Source organism: Ambystoma mexicanum, chromosome 7p, assembly GCF_040938575.1.
Source record: "Ambystoma mexicanum isolate Mex_15411 chromosome 7p, UKY_AmexF1_1, whole genome shotgun sequence".
In the NCBI taxonomy this organism is placed as follows: domain Eukaryota; kingdom Metazoa; phylum Chordata; class Amphibia; order Caudata; family Ambystomatidae; genus Ambystoma; species Ambystoma mexicanum.
In genome coordinates, this window is record NC_090939.1 from 572,626,389 (window position 1) to 572,647,094 (window position 20,706).

The following is a 20,706-nucleotide window of genomic DNA, read 5'->3' on the forward strand; positions in this document are numbered from 1 at the left end:
CAGCCCTGCAGATGTCGAGCAGGAGAACAGCAGAGAGAAAAGCCATTATCGCAGCGATGGCTCTGCTGGAACGGGCTGGCCAGCCTGGAAGAGGTCTGTTGGCTAGACAATGACAGTACATGATGCAGCCGGGGAGCCACTTGAAGAAGGAAGTCTTAGACAGGGTCTTCCCATGATTCATAGGTCCAAAATTCGCAAAGAGTTGAGATGTCTTCCAAAAGTCCTTTGTGCGTGCAACATAAAACTTAAAGGCATGAGCAGCGAATGCAAAGCCGTTTCTGCCGGCATAGAAGCGTTCTGGAAGTAAAGGAGCAGAACCAAAGGCTCGTTGAGGTGGAATTCCGACAGAACCTTTGGCATAGAGGTCGGGTGGGCCTGCAGCACCACCCTTGTAAGGTGGACAAAAATGGATGCTTGCAATAGAATGTTTGAGCTCTTGCTGTGTGTGCATAGGAGGAGAAGCTGCGAAAACCCCTGACTGCTGGATTAGCATGTTGCTGTTGCTAAACTGCCAGCCCTAGTGATTTCCCCATTGCCTTTGAAGCCTGGAACTTTGTAGGGATGTGTCAGCCTTCGAATGGAACGGGTTGTTCCATCAAATGGCATGTCGAGGAGTTTTTCCTGGGCGTCCAGAGCAAAAGCCGCCATCTTCAGCCGCAATTATCTCCTAACCACAGTACTGGTGACCATCGGCTTAGCTACAGTCTTTTCTGTCCAGGCCTAACTGAAGAATCTGGAAGGAGGTCTCCTTGCCATCCATCACAAGGGCCTCAAAACCATCTGGCATTCCACCCTTCGGCGTGTGTTCCACCATCCCTGAGAAGATGGACCAGAGTCCAAACGAGAACTTGGCTGGGGCACAGGAAGCATATATGCACCAGAGACCAATGCTTGGCGAGCCAAAAACCTTCTTCCCCAATGTGTCCAGTCTCTTGCTCTACCTGTCCGGGGAAAGATGTAGTCTTCAAGTTAGCCGTGGCAGCCGGCACAACTAAACTCAGCCAGACAGGAGCAGCGGGTCTGAGGGCGCTGGTCTGTGCTATTTGGCCAGATCCTGGTCTACAGTTAAAACAGAGGGTGGTTTCGACCATGGAGGACAGGAGCTTCTGCTGAATGGAAGAAAGCTCTCTTTCTTTGGACCTTTGTCCAAAATGTCCAGCAGATCATACTGCAACTTGGGCCGGGAGGGAGCTGATAACCATGGGTACTTACCACCTTTGCAATGAGCAACTGAAAAGTGCCCTGGGGTTTCAGGGCAGGGAGCATATCTATTGCTGGTGAGTTTTTCAGGCCACTTGCATCCTGAAAGTCTGCAGCAAGGTGCACCAAGTCACCATCATCTTCTTAATTCTCTGGTAAATTCATATCTTCCCTTGGGTAAAGTGGTTCCAAACCAAAGGGAATGAAATCCACTTCCTCATAATTGTACTCTAGGCAGGACATGAATTTACACCTAGGAAGTAAGTGGGGCACACTCTTGAGGAATTCCAGCATGATAGACTTAGGTCAGCGTGCGTAGCAGCATGGAAGGGATGAAGGAGGTCGGAGGACTGGCACTGTAAGATGTAGCAGTGTAGCCTCTAGGCTGGACCTTGTCTGCCTTTCAAGCAGATGAGCACGAAGGCGCACAGTTATGCAATTTGTCAGCGACTCTTGGGCTTGTCTGAGCACGGTGGACTAGGTCGCCAAGTAAGGCCCCGGAGCCTTGGCAAAGATGTCTAACATCTTCAGCCTGAAGGCCTCCCATTTCTCTGGAAAGGTACCTGCAGTGCATGGCCATCCGAGGAGTCCCTGGAGTGGTGGCTCCTCTTCTTTGACATCGAAGGAGAATGGGGCCTTGAAGAACCGCCTAGAGACCGAGACGTCTTGCAGTACTTTTTTCTTTTTGTATTTGCAGACAGGGAACCGTTCGTCAGTGCGATGACTGAAGCCGGGCGACCTAGAACGATTCTGCTCATCTTTTTCCTTGTGGAGGAAGTTGAATAGTTTTACTTCCCATTCATGAAGAGCATTAGGGTGCATCTAATGACAATGTACACTCCTGCGAGTCTGGTCCCTCAACGAGTCAAAGACAGATCCGATGAGAATCCAAGAGGGACATCAGTCATGGTCAGTCGGCACAGGGTTTGAACATCGAAGACTTTGATAGATTAAGAATATCGTTGAATAAAGAGAAAGCTTCAAAGAAGCTTTGTTCCTAGAGCTAACCGAGCGTGCAGAAAAAAGGAACAAAGGTCATGGGGCATGATCCTCTAGGTTTACTGGCCCGAACATTATGTCTGACACAGAGTGCTTAAATGCATCAGACAGATCTGCGCTGTGCCCCCCGATGGTGAAACATTTTCAGAAGAGCATTGTCATGCAAATGAAGGAATGCACAGCTAATTACCAGAAGAAAATAAATCTCTCACCAATGATTGCCAAATTAATTCTTCATCCATGAACTAAGAAATCATGAGGAGAGAATCTGGGATTGCCACAGGCAAGAGATTAGAGTCATAGTGTGTTTAGTTGGTGGTGCAGTGGTCTCTAGCATTAAGAATGAAAAGTTAAATGTTCTGAAAAAGGTTCCTGGAGGCAAAATGCAAAGCCGCTGCTCAAAACAGACAGCCATTCAAGCATGGCTACCTCATGGTTGATAACATACCAGTTGGAGAGCTGTACTGGCAAGCAATAATGCACCACCTTGAGCAAAGTGAGGGGAATTATTAAGGGCTCAGGGCAGTTACCAACCAGTGTAGTCCACCAGCTAGGGGTTTATAGCCATTACCACATCTGGAGTGCCACAGTGGCATGAAAATAAATATATGAAAGAAAGCCACCATGGAAATGGGGTCCAGGGCTCCATATATCCATAGCAGCAGGGCACATGAGTGCAATGAGGCAAAGGCGATGATGGAGCCGAATGGTCAAGGCCATCATGGAATTGTTGTGGCAGGGAGAGGCAATGGAACAGACAGGCAGGCAGGCGGCAGCAGGTCAGGCGTGAATAGCAATCTGCTTGCTCTGAATATGAGTTTGTATCGAAATGTAAAGCCTTGTTTCGAGAAACTCGATCGATGGGTTGTGCACACTAACCCTGCACTTAATGAAGGCATGAAACAAATCAAAACATCTAGCTGTAAACCTTTGTAGGGTCTTTAGTCATTTTTACTACATATATTCTTTAAACAAGAGATTGATGCATTACTTACTATCAGTGCAATCTTTTAACAGAGCTTCAGTGATTTTAAATCGCAGGGAACTTCCTGGACCCGGAGGTTTGCCCGCGACCCTCAGACTCTCAGTTGTTCCTTTTCCTTCTACTATTATAACATCTACTACTGTCAAATTGTTTCTGTGGAAGGACAACATAGAAAGTAAAGATTAAGCATATGTGGAGAATTCTTTCCGAATTTTACACATGGAAATTAAAATTGCATTTGGTTCCAGAGCAGTAACAACTACCTACATTCTGCTATTTAAACCATATTAGTGCAATTTTGCATTTATATTCCAACAATATTACAAAGGTTGAGAAATAAAGGTTTACGTTCAGCTTGAAAACATCACTCTGCGTGTGCATAGCTCAAATTTCCTATTATTCACAATCACAAACATGGCACTTATGCTTGTTGAAATTAAAACTGAGGTGTCAAGAAGGGGGACGAACAGAACACTCCAGTGAATAAAAATAAAATCAGGGAAGATTACCATGCGCTAGGTAACATAAAATGGTATAAACAGTGTTCAGGGCAATATTTTGTTCAGTATTCCATCACATATTTTCTTAGCATAGATATATATGTGTTGTTGAAGTAAAGTTACTGTATTATCATGTGATGATTAAAAATGTAATGTTTTTTTAGAGAGAAAATAAAACACGAAATTGAAGTAATATGCATGTTTATTTGAGCAACTCCCCTGGTTATTACCGGTTATGGTGGAATCAACCCCAGGTTGGTAGGATAGCTATCCCCCTCACCCTGTCTTCACTTAAGAGTTTGGGCCTTCCGTGGCCTGGTGTTCCCCATGGTTTTTGGTGTTAGGATGCCAGGTTGGAGGGGCACCTCTTCAGGTAGGGAATCAAAAATGTAAGCAGAAAGTGAAAGCTAATAGGATAAATGAAAAATCAGTGAGGGGCCAATTCTAAGAATGATAATGTCCAGAGAAAGAATCATATTTTATATTCCAAGTATCAATCTCATAAGTGTTAACCCAAGAGAGGTCTCCCAGGTCGCTTACCGTCCCAAGGAGTTTAAAGTGCCATTTACATTTCTTTGTCTTGTTCTTGGAGTTTGGTCTTCATTGTGCCTGTTTTGTTTTTGTCTTTGCTGATCAAACCTCACCTCAAGTTCTCCCTTGGGGGGAGTGAAGGGCTGCAAATTGCTAGACAATACCTGTATTGGACCACTCTTCTACTTTGGGTTTGTAACTGATTAGGGATAAGAACTAGTCCACCCCCAAAGCACCCATATTGGTACTTATGGGTGCAATTTGGGTCCCTCCATAAACAAGGTGCAAGCTTATTAGTTGGGCTGGGGGTCCTGCAGTTGTTCCCACCAGGATCTTGGTTAGCATCCCCAACTGGCAGTTCTTCATTAAGAAATGTCCACTGCCAGCCTTTGGGAAAGGTTCTCTTGGGTCTAGTCTCTCCGTTCAACATAGCTTGGTTTCGCCTTTGGTTCACTTGGCTTGGCCGCTTCTGGTTAAATCTACTTACTAGTTGGTCTATACCAAGGACTAATTCCAATATCCCACAGACCTCAACTCACAGTACTGCGCTACTGTTAAAAGATGCCAGCCAAAATGCTGGCTACCCACACACTGTACAAAGCTCCTCTGCTTTTAAGTTAGGTCCATGCTTTCAACAACAAAATAAATTTGGCTTAGCCAATGTAAATCCAATCTTTTTAACTCTCCTTCTGTTCTTCCTTACTCTGCAATCTCTCTTACTTGAATGTGGTTTTAACACCATTGAGTTCAAGGTGATTTGTCTCTTTTTATAGGTGCAATGAAATAAGGGCTTGGACATGGTATGAAGTTGTGTATATATCTGTTATGGTATATTTGTAGAAGATGGAAGCCACCGAGGGATTTCGACTTGACGCATGGCTTCCTCTGCTGTTGAAAAGATTTTCTGAAGCTGCATACAGGATATCGTTATATCAAGATGAGGAATCCGTGGAAGAACACAATCCATTAGAAATTAGGAATATTGTTTTAGACGGTAGGAGGGAATAGCATCCTACAAGGTATAACAGCAGCAGATATGGAGAAAGGGGCAGTTTTGTTGGTTGGAAATGGGTTAACAGCTGGGAATTCTGTCTGTCTTTCAAGAAAACAAACCCTTTTGCTGAAATTTAAGACAATTATCTTTTGACACTAATACTACCTTGCTTCCTGCCATCCTCCATCATATATTTAGGGGGGTAGTTTGCCCACCTACAGATAAAATATACCTGGTGCACTGCTACCCAACATCCACATCCCTCATCAGCTCGTCCCTTCTGGCGAAGCTCCTTAGCTAATGTAGTCGGCACTATCAATCCTCATTCCCTTCGGAAATGCACTAAATGGTAACGGGACTGTCCAACAGACCCGGTTTTTCCCCCACTCACATCCCTACTCTTTCTCCTGTGCGCTAGCTCTGCTGTGGAAGTAGATGTGCATTTTGTCTGGACAGGCTAGTCCTGCCAAGTGACAGGAGAGGAACCTAAGTTGCCATGCCTCTTCTTTGATCTCTTTGTGAGGTAGGTAACACCCTCCCCCAGATATAGCCACTGAACAGTAAGTTGTCCCGGATGCAAGAATCAAAAGAGGACATCCATTCAAAAGGAGTAGCCTCACAGCAGGGTGCTGCATACCAAAGGGGCCTTTAATCCTATTGAGAAGTGCAGAGGATGGGTTAGTGTAGCCAGTGAGTGCTCTGTAAAGTTAAGGGAATGGTCCACCATCTTTTTTCTCTCGGTCTCTTCTTGATGTTCCATCCACTTCCTCTAGTACAAAGCACTTTGGGGCTGATGTCAGAAGGGCAAAGTCCACTTCTTTCAAGAACATGGATGTGACCCCTAAAGGAGACTAGCTTTAGTCTGTGGCCGTTTACCTTTAAAAGGAGTATCATACCACTTCTTTGAATCATATTTTGGACTCCAACCCTTGATGAAGATTTTGTTTGGAGCCTACTGGGTCCTTTTTCAGGAGTCCTTCAAGTTGTGAGGTGAAGGCAGGTGTTTCAAGTCAGAGGCGAGCTCTGTCCCCTAACCAACCCCAGGGATCAGTGCAGGTGAACCTGCTGCTGAAACAAGACCTGCCTCTCTTACAGCCACAGCAGTATCTAGAACATCACCATGAGGAACCCGCTGCAGTTGTGTGCCAGCCTCCCTAGTGTTTGGGTGTCCGAGAACAAGGACCCATCTTGTCTCTGGAGTAGGACTCTCAGTAACCCAAGGAGTGACATGCTGCTGGATCAAAACCTGCCTCTCGGCCAGCCATAGCAGTACCTTGTTGAAGGACCCTTGCAGTTGCTTTGCATCCTCCCCTGTGCTTGGGAGCACAAGAACATTCCTTACATTCTCCCAGAGCCTCTGGATTGGTACTCACAGCACCCTGAGAGCCCAGGCAGCCGGGTTCCTAGCATTTATGTCATTGAACAGCTTGGCACGGTTCTCAAGAACCGAGAGGCACATTCGAACCACCAGGATTTGGTTGCACAGAGCCAAGAAGTCTGATTGGGCACTGCCAGATCATCAACCACCACAAAAAAGTACTATTGACTGCTAACTCCCCCACTGCCACCTACCCGATTCCTACCACCTCTCCAAGTTCAATGTTTAGTCCCTAGAGATTGGCTAGGTAACCTTTACCCTTTTGCACCCAAGAACATTCTTTTGAAGTAAACTGATTATTACTTGCCTTACACCCCTGATTCATTATTCATGCCTCACTGTCCATAATCAAGCAGGCATTTTCCTATCCTAACCAAAACTAAGGATCTGTCCCGTGTCACGATGTCCGAAGCAAAAGTGTTCAGTGTTCGAAATCTTATCCTGGCCCCTTTCATTCTAGAAATTAAGTCTAAACTGCTAAGGGTATGGTCTTGGGCTCTGAAAGTGCACACATGTTCAAATTCAACAGAAATGTACAAATCCAACAAATGTTCCAAGAGGACAATGTTTACAATTCCAGGGAATGACTCCCTTCCCCAGGTGCCTCTTCACCAACACAAAACGTTCAAAAGAATAAACAAGCTCATAAAATACAAGAGGATAACTCGCCCTCTCTTGGTGTAGCAATCCACTCCTGGAGAAATTACTCCCTACCCCAGATCTTTTCCACATTTAATGCAATTCAAAATGCTAAGGGCATTGATCTTCATTGGGATTCTCTTTTCAAGATACCACAATTTGGGTGCGGGTCTCAAACTTGCAGAATGCCTGGTATACCTTATCAAGACCCGTCTCCTCGATCAATACAACTAGGCTACTACTAGCTCTATTTCGACCAATATGGTCTGACTTCCCCCATGTCTTCCTCCTTGGCTGTAACTGTGATTATACCTGATTGGAAATGCACTTCAATTCTGTAACATTTCCTGTAACTGTTTTTATACGTGTCCTGTAACCAACTAAGCCTCAATGTATCCTACGCTGTGGTACCTTCGGGTTTGGGCGTATAACAAATGATAAACATTTTAAAATAATTACTCTCCTGCCAGGTTCTCTCTCACCTTCAATGCAACTCAAAAATCCTAAGGCACGAATCTTCCTTGGGAACTCTCTTTTGCAGTTCATTTCACACACCTGATTTCACTTGGCTTTGCCTAGTATACTCTCCTGCCAGGACCTGGTCACAGTTCCAAAATGTACATTCCTCCCTTTTGGTTTGCCTTGGGAGGAATGATCCTCTTAACTCGCCTGGCATGCTTTCTCTCTTCTTATTCACTCTTTCTCTCAGCCATATCTTTATATCTTTCCACATTAAGGCCAGTGTCCTTTTTGTAACAATGTTCGTACTTTTTGACTTCTGACAGTGGGTCCTTGACCTTGTTTGTAACAATGTTCGTACTTTTTGACTTCTGACAGTGGGTCCTTGACCTTGTTCAACACAGTTTGTTGCTTCAATCTCAATGCAGCATTCACCCCTAGTCGCTGCGGTTCACAAATCACTCTCTAAGGGCTCACCATGCGGCTTGGGTGCTCTTCATGTCTGTCTTCCTACTCATTTGTTGGCTCGGAGGGTGTCCAGTTAGCCTTTGCACCACCTTCCCCTGCTTTCAGCTGCTTCGTCCGCCTGCAGTCAATTCCAGGTGTATCCGTCAGCTCGACCACCATGCTCAGTCTTGGTGAGAGCCTTTGTGCTGGTTCCCCGGTTTGTTCCCGGTGACAGAACGAAGTTAAGAGGTTCCCTCCTTCGCAACAGCCTCACCGCTGTCTATCTCTGCATCTCCACCTTTCGTGTTCCGCTTGCCATCAGCATACGTTACAGAGTGCCTCTCCCCTTCTCTCTCAGCTGTGTCCACTTTAAACTTCCTGGCACTGCACAATAGCTTCCAAACACTAGACTGCTGTGTTGGCCTGCCATTTCAGGCTTCCTTCATTTCTCCATCCCTCTTCCTAGTGTCAGTACTTACTAAGGATGGTATTCAAAGATACAGTCAGCAGACTTACCAAATTGTTGAAGGGGATTACCACAATATGCCATCATGGCATGCGGAATGGAGGGAGTATCCCTAAAAGGGAAAGGGGGATATCATGTCTCATCTGAGGATGTTTCGTCATCCACCTGAGGGTCACCCCCCCCATGTAGTTCGCCCTGAAATAGCGACCCCCAGGGTTAGGATCAGGTAGCGACTGCCATCCCCTGGCCACATGGGGGGAGGCTATCCCCCGGAGATGAGTGATGACATCAGATTCATCACACCCCCCTCTTGAGAATATAGCCTTCCCTCAGCCCACGTTACCACAAAAGGCGAAGAAGGTATCTCTCTAGACTACAACTGTTTTACTTTTATGATTGTGTTGGCTCTTGGATTGCAGAAGTGTGAGGGCTGAGTAGGCACTTTAGCCTCTGCTCATCATTGCATTCCTGCATGGCAGCAGTCAATTCGTCACAGGGGGTGTCTGTGCATTTTTTTTTTAAAGTACTCACACAGCCCGCAGGCATCGAGGCGCTGTTACGGGAATGTTTTTGAGTTGCGTCTTGCTTCCAAGGCGCGCACGTTGCCACTGAGCTATCCTCCCACGAGTGCCCATATATAAAGGAATGAATGCAGTGTGAGTATTCTGGGACTTTGTGTAAATGACGGAGAAGCTGCGCATGTGCGCCCTTGAGCATGCCCGAACCCACAAACGTGCCCAAGCATGCGCGCCTGCCCGCCCGTGGGCAAGGCTGGGCCATAGGAACATGACATTTTTTTCACAAGGGCATAGCATGTTCAACTGGTGTTTTGGGGCAAAGCCAACTTGAGTGTTATGTGAATAAGGGGGTTGGGGAACATGGGGGGGCATTCTTAAATGGTGTTGGGGGCACATTCAACATGAGTGTTATTAAATGGAGGTGGGGTGTAGCAGCAAGGGCATGTTTTATTACTGTAGCATGGCTGCTTTTTTATTGGCATTAAGGCAAAGCCAACAAGAGTATATACTTATGTAGGGTTACCAGTATATATTGGCAGAGCCAGCATTAGTATGTTTTGTTATAGAAAAAGTATTGGCAATATGGGCAAAGCAAACATTAGTATTTTCTTAAGTGGGAACAATGGCATATATAGTTGCACCAGAATGCACATGTGTAGGCACAACCAGTATGAAAATGTTTTTGACAGTACTGGCATATAGTGGGCAAAGGCAGGTCTTACCCTACAAAACAGATTGTAAACTGTGTGGTTCTTTACCTAATTTATCACAGAAAGCGTGCTGTAAAATGCACCATTTTCACCTATTAGAACTCCCTTTCATTGATTCATGCTCCCCATCTATGTTCGGTCGCTTATGCGACAGAACAAGCCCACTTCCCTCGGGGTGGGCCCTTCTACATTAGCTCCAGGCCCCCCTTGTTACACAATTGCTGCTATGCCTCTGGTTCCTGTTCTTCCGTTCATAGCACTTTGTTACGTAGTTAAGTAATTGCACAAACCGGTGAAGAGGGTACCAAGAGGACAGGACCTTTATTGAAGCATACATGTAAATCAGAGTTGCTGAGATGGAAGAGTGTGATCCAAGGGAGGACCAAAGGGTCAGTAGCGGGAGGTTGGGGGCGCAGTGGGCACAAAGTGGTAAGGAGGGACTGCAAAGCTGACAACATAGAAAGCAATGGGTTTCCCCATCTGCAAAAATGCTATTAGTTCCATTCCTCTGCAGCACAAACATGAGCTACAACGTTTTTCAGGACCCGGAGGGGGGAAGGGACGAATGGAGAACAGGGGCAAAAGAAGGATGTCTCCATCGCTATTGTTGTGGCCCCATTGCAGAAGTGCACAAAATGGGAGCGCCATAAAACCTTGTACAACGCAAGTGTTAAGATGTGGCTTCTATGGATTTGAGACAAAAAAAAAAGAGAACCTTGGCCGTTCAGGCAGAGGTGTGGGCTGGACACCCTTATGCTCACCAAGTGGTTTCAAATACTTATAATTGTAAAAGATGGTGGTGCAACTTAAAAAGGTATGCTCCAATATTAATTTATTTGCTATTAGAGGTAATCTTGGTCAATAGAATATTCGTAATTTGGAAGCAGATATATATTAGGCCTATGCATTTTGGACTGTAGATGTCCTTCGTTAGAGCCTATATAATCATTGATTATCACATCACTACATACAATATAGTTCATCACAACAGTATAGTACAACATAAATATGAAAATATATTAGGAGTATGCGTGTTGGTACCATGCATTACCAGTCATGTATAATAACAAACATGCAACAAATTCACGTACCGTTCCAGGGAGAGTATAAAGAGAAAAAGAAAAATAATAAAGAAAAATGATATAATAGTATTATAGCTTAATGGTTTGTCGAATAGTAAAAATGGATTAAAATTAAAAAGGTGTGCTGACCTGTCAGTGCATTCAAAAAGAAACATTCTGTAATAGAAATGGAGCGTTCTGTAATAGAAGAGAAAGGAAATAGGGCCCGAATTCAATATTTAATCTGCAAATCTACTCTCAGTAAACTAACAGTAATTAATGCAGTAATCAAATATAATTCTCTATCTTACCATGAAGGCTGAGGCTTAATCCTCAAACGAAGTCAATAGTTAGTTGCGGCTCTGGCGTGTGTGAGCTGTGCTTAAGGAAATTAAACTAACAGTTTCCTGAGGACTTCACTTGTACTACTGCCGCAAATCTGCAAAAGATACACAGATCGCGATCATAGCCGATACTATGATTTTTTGCTATCTCTGTAGTAAGATAGTATGAGGAGGGAGAGTGTCCCAGCAATCTGCTTACCTTCGATTGTAGAACAGCAGGTCATATCGCATTCATCTCGAGTCGCGTGTGCACAGGTCAGTAATGGCAGAAGCAACAACTTGTCAGAGCAACCACAGGGAATGTGGTTTCTCAGATCCTGAAGCGGCCATCTTCGAATGGCTCTAATTGTGTACTATGTACACCAGGTCTCCTGTAATACGTCTTACTGAGGAGTTCTAAATGCTTCGTAAACTATGTCAGTTACATTTAGTTATAAACTAAATAAACCTCTCAAAATATCTCTAGCGTAAAATGGTAAAATTGCTGTAGCATACTTTAATGATGCTCCGTAATGCACTTGGAGGCATAAAGTAAATAATACATCTTGAATATATCTCTAGCGTGAAATGGTAAAATTAATTTTGGCATACTGTAATGATGCTTCATAATGCAGATGGAGGCACTGTTGAATTGTTTATCAGAGTCTAATTAATGCGGACTGCGATTCAGACTAATGGAACTCAAGGGAAAAAACTAATATAGAGACAAATGCGATGTGTAAAGATAGTGGGAAAGCGAACGATAAAGACAGTAGTGGTGTGGTCAAAAAATATTCAATCAAAATAATAAATCAACTTCACTCTTTGTCCTATTTGTTCAGGGTCAATGACATGGTATGGAACATGACAATGAAAATAGAAGTGAAATTTTCAATCAACATAATACATCAACTTCACTCTTTAGCCTATTTTTCCAGCATCATTGACATGGTATGCAACATTAAAATGAAAATAGAAGTGTAATGTTATACACTAAGCTGTGTGCATGGTAATTTAAAAAAAGAATTCGATCCTTTTGTTTTCGGACCCTTTGTAGTCAACCCTTTGACCGGACACCAGTAAGATGCAAAGTTTCTGTAATGTCATTGATGAGCCCAAAGGCATTGCTTTGGTTTATGCTCGTGTATTTAGTTTTGCCTGATCACAGGAAGCAATTACGGTCCCATTCTTCATTCATCCCACCTGGGGCAAGGGAGTCAAGTCTTTCAATCCAAAAGACTTCCTGTTGAGCCCTTTTTTTCTTAGCATCAATGTGTGGCCCTTTTTCTTGTACAATTTCAAGAACTTTGAATCTAAATTGTGACACTGAGTGACCTTTTTCGACAAAGTGTCTTGCCACTGCTGATGTTGGATTGTTGTTTCTAATGCATTCATCCTTGTTCTCACTTTTCTTGCTGTTTCTCCGACATAGGAGATTCCACAGGGACATTTGATACTGTAGACTGTATTCTCTGAAGAGCGTGTAGCGTGATGTTTAAGTTTGATTTTTTCACCAGTTCTCAGATGGAACACAATCAGACCTTTAATCACATTCTTGCAATTTCCGCAATTTAGGCAAGGATGGGTTCCTGGATGTTTATCAGGACTGTTTTTCTTTGTCGTGCCTTTGGTGTTCACTAGCATGTTCCAGAGGTTGTTAATTTTTTGATATGCCAAAACGGGTGGTTGAGGAAATAAGCCCTTTGTTCGCTCGTCGCTTGTTAGAATATTCCAATGTTTGGTTATGCTTTGTTTAATGTGTCTACTCTGTATAGAGTATTTTGAGACAAATAGAATTTCTGGACTTGCTAGTTTCTGCATTTTCAGTAAGAGGTCTTCGCGTAGCATGTTGTTGGTTTTGAGTAATGCTTTTCGTAGGTCTCCTTCTGGGTATCCTCTATGTCGCAATTTTTGTTGCAGCATGGCTAACTGCTCTTCACATTCTTCAGGATCACCGACTATCCTCTTTATCCTGAGCATTTGCCCACATGGTAAATTCCTTAAGATGTTGGTGTGAAATAAATTGTTCCTGTTTATAGGTTTGTGGAATAGAGTAGTAGTTATTTTGGATTCTCTTATTTTAGTTTGAACATCTAGATAGTGTACATCCGGATTGCCAATCTCTATAGTGAACTGTATCTGGCCGTCAACACTGTTCAGATAGGTTAGGAATTCATTCAGATCATCTGTCCCTCCACTCCAAACTCCAAAATATTGTCTATGTATCAAACCCATTTTTTAAATCTGTTTACTCCACTTTTGGTGTTCAAAAATGTATTTCAATTCAAACTGATAAATCTAGGCATTTGCATAAGCTGGTGCCATCGTAGCTCTCATTGCACTTCCAGATGTTTGGAGATAAAATGTTTGATTGTATTCAAAGTAGGAATTCAGACAGATGAATTTAGAAGAATCATGAGAAATTCTTTAGAAGCTCCTATAGAATTTTTGTGCAGTAGTATCCATTCTACTACCTCTTGTCCTAAATTGTGCGTGATGCTGGTGTATAGGCTTTTCACATCAATTGTTAATAGGCTATCATTCCCTGTCAATTCGAACTGGTTCAGAATCTGCAAATAAATCGATTTCTGCTTTTATGGGTTTGTCATACAATAACGTTTTGTTTGGAAAATAAGCCCTTTGTTGAGTACACATAAATCAGTTGTGAATGAGGAAATTCAGGAATGATATCAGTGCACTGCGAGCAGCAAAGCGTAGCCAGAGTGTTGTGACACTAGCATGGGTGCAAGCAAAGATACAGAGTGCAAACCCAGCTCATTCATAAATATGGGTTGGTTGGTCCTTTTCATATGTAGCATAAGACATACATTACTCACTGTAATTGTATTTCTGATGATTGTATCTGCTTAGATTCACATGCTGTGCATATAGTCCAACATCTAGTGGTAAACACAGAGTATTGCATCTTTTTTTCGAAGATTGAAAAGGGACGTCGACATGGGCGTGATTAACACTGCCCCTAACGTGATGTGTAGTGTACCCGAAATCCTTCAAGCGCTGAGGTCCCACCATTTGATTCCGTTCTGCTTTGAGGGAGTGTAACGCTCACCTGATTCCCGTAGAGGCGCCGGTCTTGACTGGGCGTATACCGTATCTGCAAAGGTGATGTGTAACACACGGCTGGCTCTTTGGGCTGGACCTCTGTGCACTGTATGTCTGACTTGAAGGGTAAGATGTCTGCAGATAGAAAATATGGGTTAAGGAACTGGGTTATTGAATGTCTCTTCTTCCCTTTCTCTTCTCCTGTAGAACCCCAAAGGTTAACGCTCTCACCTAAGGTAAGTGAACGCCGTGCTCTCCATCTGCCTCGGGGCAGGGTGCTGTAACCAGTTTCTTCACTGGATAAGGGGAGCAGGCCTCTTGACTTCAGAGGACTGCTGTCCGTCGTTTACGGCACGAACTGTAAGTTTCGAGTAATTCTAATGTCTTTAAAGTCTTTAGTAATGATGTTTCTTGTTTTGCAGGGTTCCGGTGATGGCGGATGACGGGCTGAAGTGAGTTGAAGATGGAGCCCGTGTGATGAATAGAAGCGCCTGGAGGCACGTAAGTAAGCGCTTGTTGCCTGCTTCACGATGCGCTCTAACTGTCTTTTTATTTTGCAGGTACAAGTTCGGAGAGGCTGCAGGGTGCCGGAATACCCACTGGGTTAGATGTGGAAAGGCGTAATGGCACGTGAGTATTAAAGTTCCCCAATGTCTTTAAAAGCACCTTGTTTTGTCTTTCAGATGCGGGATGCAGCGCCGAAGGCCTCCGGAGCGTGCAAAGAGTTGGTAAGCTTTTGTCTTTCAGATGCCGGAATGCAGTGTGAAGACCTCCGGAGCGCACAAAGAGTAGGTAAGCCTTTGTCTTTCAGATGCCGGAATGCAGCGCGAGGCGTTGGTGACAGCCGATGGACCAGGTAAGTGAAGAGCTGTCACTGAAGACCGTAATGCTAACCTGTTCTTTCTTGTCTTTATAGGTGTTGCTGAAGACTGGATTCAGGATGGTAAGCCTTTTTCCTTAGGCCCAGGATCAGATGCAGAAGACACGATGAACGTTCTGCTGCAGAGGATGCAGAATAACGCAAAGCAAGATTCATCCATCGGGTGTGGTTTAAATAGCCTCCTGTAGTGCTTAGGTGTCTCCTTCCACAGCCACGCCTAGGTAGGAAAAGAGTTCCTGCTTTCCAGAAGAGTTCCAGTGTTCTGAATCTAGGGAGTGGCTCCTGCCCCACCCAACAGGAAAAGTATTTCCAAACAGAAGAGGATCAGAGGCTCAACTGGCAGGCAAGTAAGCAGCATGGTCTGCTGCAGGTAAGTCCACCCAAGCATTATGAGCCCGGCGCTTCCAGCGCTGGGACTGGGCATATTTATGAGCCTGGTGCCACTGGCGCCAGGACTGGGTCCAAAAGGTCCCAATTGGGACTGGTTGGCACTCGGAACCTGGGTTATGGATCTGCTTCCAAGGGAGTTGGGAAAACCCCGACCTTTTGGAAGCAGAGATCATGACAGGGAGCCTTACAAAAGCATGAGGGAGTACAGAGATAGAAGCGTAAGATGTTTATATCCATTTTACTCCAAGGGTGGGCGCATGTGAATTTAAGCAGATACAATCATCAGAAATACGATTATGGTGAGTAATGTATTTGTTCTGATGCTTGTGAAACGGCTTAGAATCACAAACTGTGCATAGACTAGCGAGCAGTACCAGGAGATGGTGGTGGGATGTATGAAGGAACAGTAGCAACGATATGTTTTAGCACCGCTTGTCCCACATGAGAATCAGACAGTGTGTGTGTTTAAGCATTAGTGTTGGTAGAATGTTGCTGCTTTGCAAATATAATCTAGATGAACATTTACAATGAATGCTACGGTAGCCCCTGTGCCTCAAGTAGAGTGAGCTCTAGGCATAAAGGGTAGGTCTCTCTTGGCCAGACAGTAACATAGTGTGATGCATTTAAAAATCCATCTGGAACTAGCTGATTTAGAGACATGGTCCCCTTCTCTACCAGCTAACACAGAGACAAAGAATTGTTTTGTTTCTCTACGAGGTTTAGTTTTTTCAAGGTATTATACGACCGCCCTCCTAACATCTAGTGTATGGAGGCGTTATTGGGGTTCTGAAAGAAAGTAGGAAGTTTGATTGATTGCTTCACGTGGAACTTCGAGATGAATCTAGGCACAAAACTAGAGTATGTGCGCAAAACCACCTCATCATTGTGAATAGTCACAAATGGGTCCTGAACTGAGAGAGTCTGCAGTTCACTAGCTCTTCTTATAGTGGTAATGGCCACTAAAAAGCCAGTCTTCTAGGTGAGGGCCTTAAGACTAGCCTTATTCATTGGCTCAAAAGGAGGTGCCATTAATCTTGTGAGAACAAGATTGAAATCCCAGCCGGGAGTTGGGTTGGAAATAGGAGGGTGAAATCTTTTCACCCCTTCAACGAAAGCCTTTATTATAGGAATATTCGACCATGACACCTTGCTTTGAGATGTTGTATACACAGAGGGTGGCAGGGTGGACCTTTAGAGAATTAAAAACAAGTCCTGAGTCTAATAGGTGTGTTAGATAAAGGACTATATCTTTAGGTGAACAGTCCATGAGGTTGACGTTCTTAGAGTTTCATCCAATGACAAAGCGTTTCCACTTGTTGGAGTAGAAATGTCTGGTGTTAGGTTTACATGCCTCTTAAGTATGTCCATAAATCTGAGGTAGTTGGAGATGCCCAAAGTCTATGACTTCAGGAGGCAAGCTGCTAAATTGAGTGTTTGGGGGCATGTATGCAGTGTGTTTTCCCCAGGTCTTGTGACAGCATGTTGTACGGGCAGGGCAGTTTCCTGGAGGGGAGACCGACATTCTCATGAGGTGAGAAAACCAAGGCTGTCGAGACGACATTGGTGCCACCACGATCATCACGACTTGTTCCTGGTGCATCTTGTTGCACTATCCTGTTGAAAAGGGGAATCTGAGCAGAGAGGGGGGAGGGGGCACATAGGCAAATCTCCCAGACCATGTTACCCAGAGACCGTTCTCTTTGGACTGCCTCTGTGGGTACCCGGAGGCGTAATCTGGGTATTCAGTGTTCTCCAGTGTCACAAACAAGTCGATGTTTGGAAAACCCCATTCTGCAAAGACGTTGAGTAGAATGTGCTTTTGCAATCATCACTTGTGCTCTACGGTTAGGTGTAGGTCTCTGCTAAGCACGTCTGCCAGAAGATTGGGTTCCCCTGGAACATGTTGTGATAGTAAGAACGTGTTGTGCTTGAGTGCCCGTTTACAAATGTTCTGGGACAGTTTGGATAGCCCTGGAGAGTGCGTGATCCCCACCTGTTTTTTTCAGATAGTACATGGCCGTGGTGCAAGAACAGTCTCCACCTGTAGATGTGCTTGGAAGGCTTTTAGGGCTTTCAACAGTGGAAGTAGTTCCAACAAGTTGATGCGATTGGATGCTAATGATGGGGACCACACACTGTGCGCTGTCTGGTGAAGGAGGTGAGCTCCCCACCCCAACAGATGTGCCTGTGGTGAGAGTAGCCTCTACTGCAGGGATGGTAAAGGGTTTCCCCTGCAGACGGATTTCCTTTTACCACTACTGCAGAGAATGAACAAAAGCTGTCGAGACAACCACTAGATCGTCCCACAGGCCTGACACCACTGGCTCGAGAGGCACTCCTGCATGGGGTGTAGACGGGCGTATGGAACTAGGAAGATGCAGGATGCCATCATACCAAGCAGCCGCATAGCTTTGCATACGGTTACTCAGCCAATGGCTACATAATGAGGGATCTGGAACAACACGCTTTGAACCCTCTCGGGAGGGGAAGACAAGACCGTCTTCTGTCCGAATTAGAGCCCCCAGAAACTGTTTGACTTGGCTGGGAACCAGACTATTTCTTATTGATGGAGAACCTAAGATTGAAAACGTAGACCTACCGTCCTCTGGGTATTCCCCAGACATGCTCCGTACGAATCTCCGGTAATGAGCCAGTCATCGAGGTAAGGATACACAGGGATGGATTGCCTGCGCAGGTGAGCCGACGCTACCGCTAGTACCTTTGTAAACACCCTTGGGGCTGAGGCAATGCCGAAGGGGAGAACCTTTAACTAATAGCGAGTGTCCTCTATCTTAAACCTGAGGTACTTTTTGTGCACTGCCAACAATGAAATATGAAAGTATGCATCTTTCATGTACAATTTGGCCATGTAATCCCCTGCTGAAACAGGGGAATAACTTCCTGAAGAGTTGTCATCCTGAATGTTGGAGGTTTGACATATTTGTTTGCAGGACACAGATCTAATAACAGGACGCATGGTTAGATCCTTTTTGGGTACAAGGAAGTATATTGAATAAATGCCCTTTTGTACCTGGAGATGAGGGACGGCCTTGATGGCTCCCTTTTCTAGCAGACCTGGACCTCTTCCAACAGGATTCGTAAATGCTCTGATGACAGTCTTCTGCTTCAAGGTGGATGGTAGCAGGGTGGCTACAGCTATTTGGGCGACGGTCTTCAGTAGCCACTGATCTCAAGTGATCCCCTCCCATGCGTGGGTAAAAGTAGTTAGACGTCCCTCGATAGGGGAAGCATCAGAGGGGAACCGTACCACCAAATCATTTAGAGGTGAAGGCCGGGCAGCCCCTGGAAGCAGAGTACCTTCCTCGGCCTTTCCCTCATTGATAAAACAGCTGAGGAGGGGATTGAAAACCACCAGAGGTACCCCGACTGGAAGACCAATGGGTACCTCCTGAACCGTACTGTCCCTGTGGGGAGCGGGAGAAAGACTGCCCGCGATAGGACCGGTGGGTATTGAAAGATCCTCGCTGGACGAAGGGTTTGGCCGAGATCTGATTGAGTGATTTTAAGGTCTTATGCTCCTTTTTGGCGGTTTCCAACGCCTCATCGACCACCTTACAGAAAGGGTGGCATCCTCCACTGGTTTATTGATGAGGGAGGCCTGGGTTTCTGGCTTAAACCCAGAGTTCTTTAGCCAGGCGTGGCAGGTCCCTTGGGCAAGGACGGGTCCCACTGTCTCAGCAGAGTCTAGGGTATTTTTCAGATTATTTTTAGTGACTAGCATTCCCTCTGCAACTATGGCAAGAAGCTGAGTATGAGTGGGTTCTGGTACACCGTGGAGGCCCTCCTGGATGAATGCCCACTGAACATCATTGTAGCTCGGTAGGGGTGTGGTGGTGTTGGCAAACCAGGTGTAGAAGACGGCAGAGGTGGTGACAGGTTTGCCAAAAGCATACCATTTTTTGCAATCCTTATTTGGAGGGGTCTCTGAAGCGGATAGCGGCACTCCTGCCATGTTCCGTGTTGTTGTGACAACTAGGGAATCTGGAATAGCAGGTCTGGTGGTGCCGGGCGGAACATCTTCTCCACTCCACGGTTGACCGCACGAGTGAGCGAGGCGGTCAACAGAGAGGGGGCCATTTGTTTCTTCACTGAATTCAACAGGGGAATAGCCTGGCTGACTGGGATGTTTTCTTTAAGAATATCCGCCACGAAGTCAGAGTCAGGGACAACATCTTGTGTGGTGATTTAAAAATGATCAGCCGCCTTCTTAAGAAGGTTGTTAAAGAGCATTTGGTCCTCGATGGGCGACAAATCCCTGGATCGGGTGACAGGAGGAGCGTCCCAACATTTTTACACAGGGTTTTTACACAGGGTCAGAGCCATGTGGTGTAGAGTGCTGCATGCCCTGATCATCTGCAGGGTCCCAGTCTAGGTCAGGGGAGGTCAGGCCCTGAGCATGGTCAGGGTTGGGGACATAATAAATGTCCTGGTGGTGGTCATCTGGATCATCCAGAAACACATCCACCTGGGGATCATGGGGATGGTGTTCCTCCAAGGATTGAAACTGGCACCTGGAGAGAGCAGTCTCAGATTTCTGAGAGACAGGACAGGACAGGACTCAACAGGCCTATGGTGTTGTAGGACCTCATCAAATTGGCTGGAGAAATAAATACATTTGGCCAGCTGTCCATACAGGCTTCAAACAGTATTACCCCAAATTGACCTTTTACAATTGACCTTTTGCACAATTGACCTAATTACAGTGGTCCTAATTGACCTGAACAATTAACCTTAATATTATTTTAGTTATTTTATATATGTATTGGGTTGGTTTTGGATTATAAACAATATAAGGGGATTGGGTGGGGGTTGTAGGGGTTTTTGGATTGTGTGGGGGTTGCGGGGGGGTTTCCCCCCCCGCATATATTCCTAATTGACCTTATAAATTAGGTCAACTCTTCCGAGGTCAATTGTGAAAAGGTCAATTAGTACACAACCCTTCAAACTCATCTCTGGTCCACTCAGAGTAGCCTGTGTCGTCACGAGGAAAGGGCTGGGCAGATGGAGCTGGGTCCTGCTGCAGGTTACATGTGATTTCAACGAACAAAAAAATAAACTTTATTTTATTTCCCCAACCCCCCCCTCCAATTTCCTTTGTTTATAATCCCACCCTAACCCGTTTGAGCCCCTTACACCACACCA

General features: G+C 45.1%; 1 protein-coding gene across 1 annotated transcript in view; it reads right to left on the reverse strand.

Moving 5' to 3' along the window:
* TMEM131 (transmembrane protein 131) overlaps nucleotides 1-20,706 on the reverse strand; it is a 2,512,175-nt gene that overhangs the window by 750,371 nt on the left and 1,741,098 nt on the right. Inside the window, exon 27 of the mRNA XM_069636582.1 lies at nucleotides 3,195-3,337. Coding sequence (XP_069492683.1) covers nucleotides 3,195-3,337 — 143 coding nt within the window. The remainder of the gene's footprint in view (nucleotides 1-3,194; nucleotides 3,338-20,706) is intronic.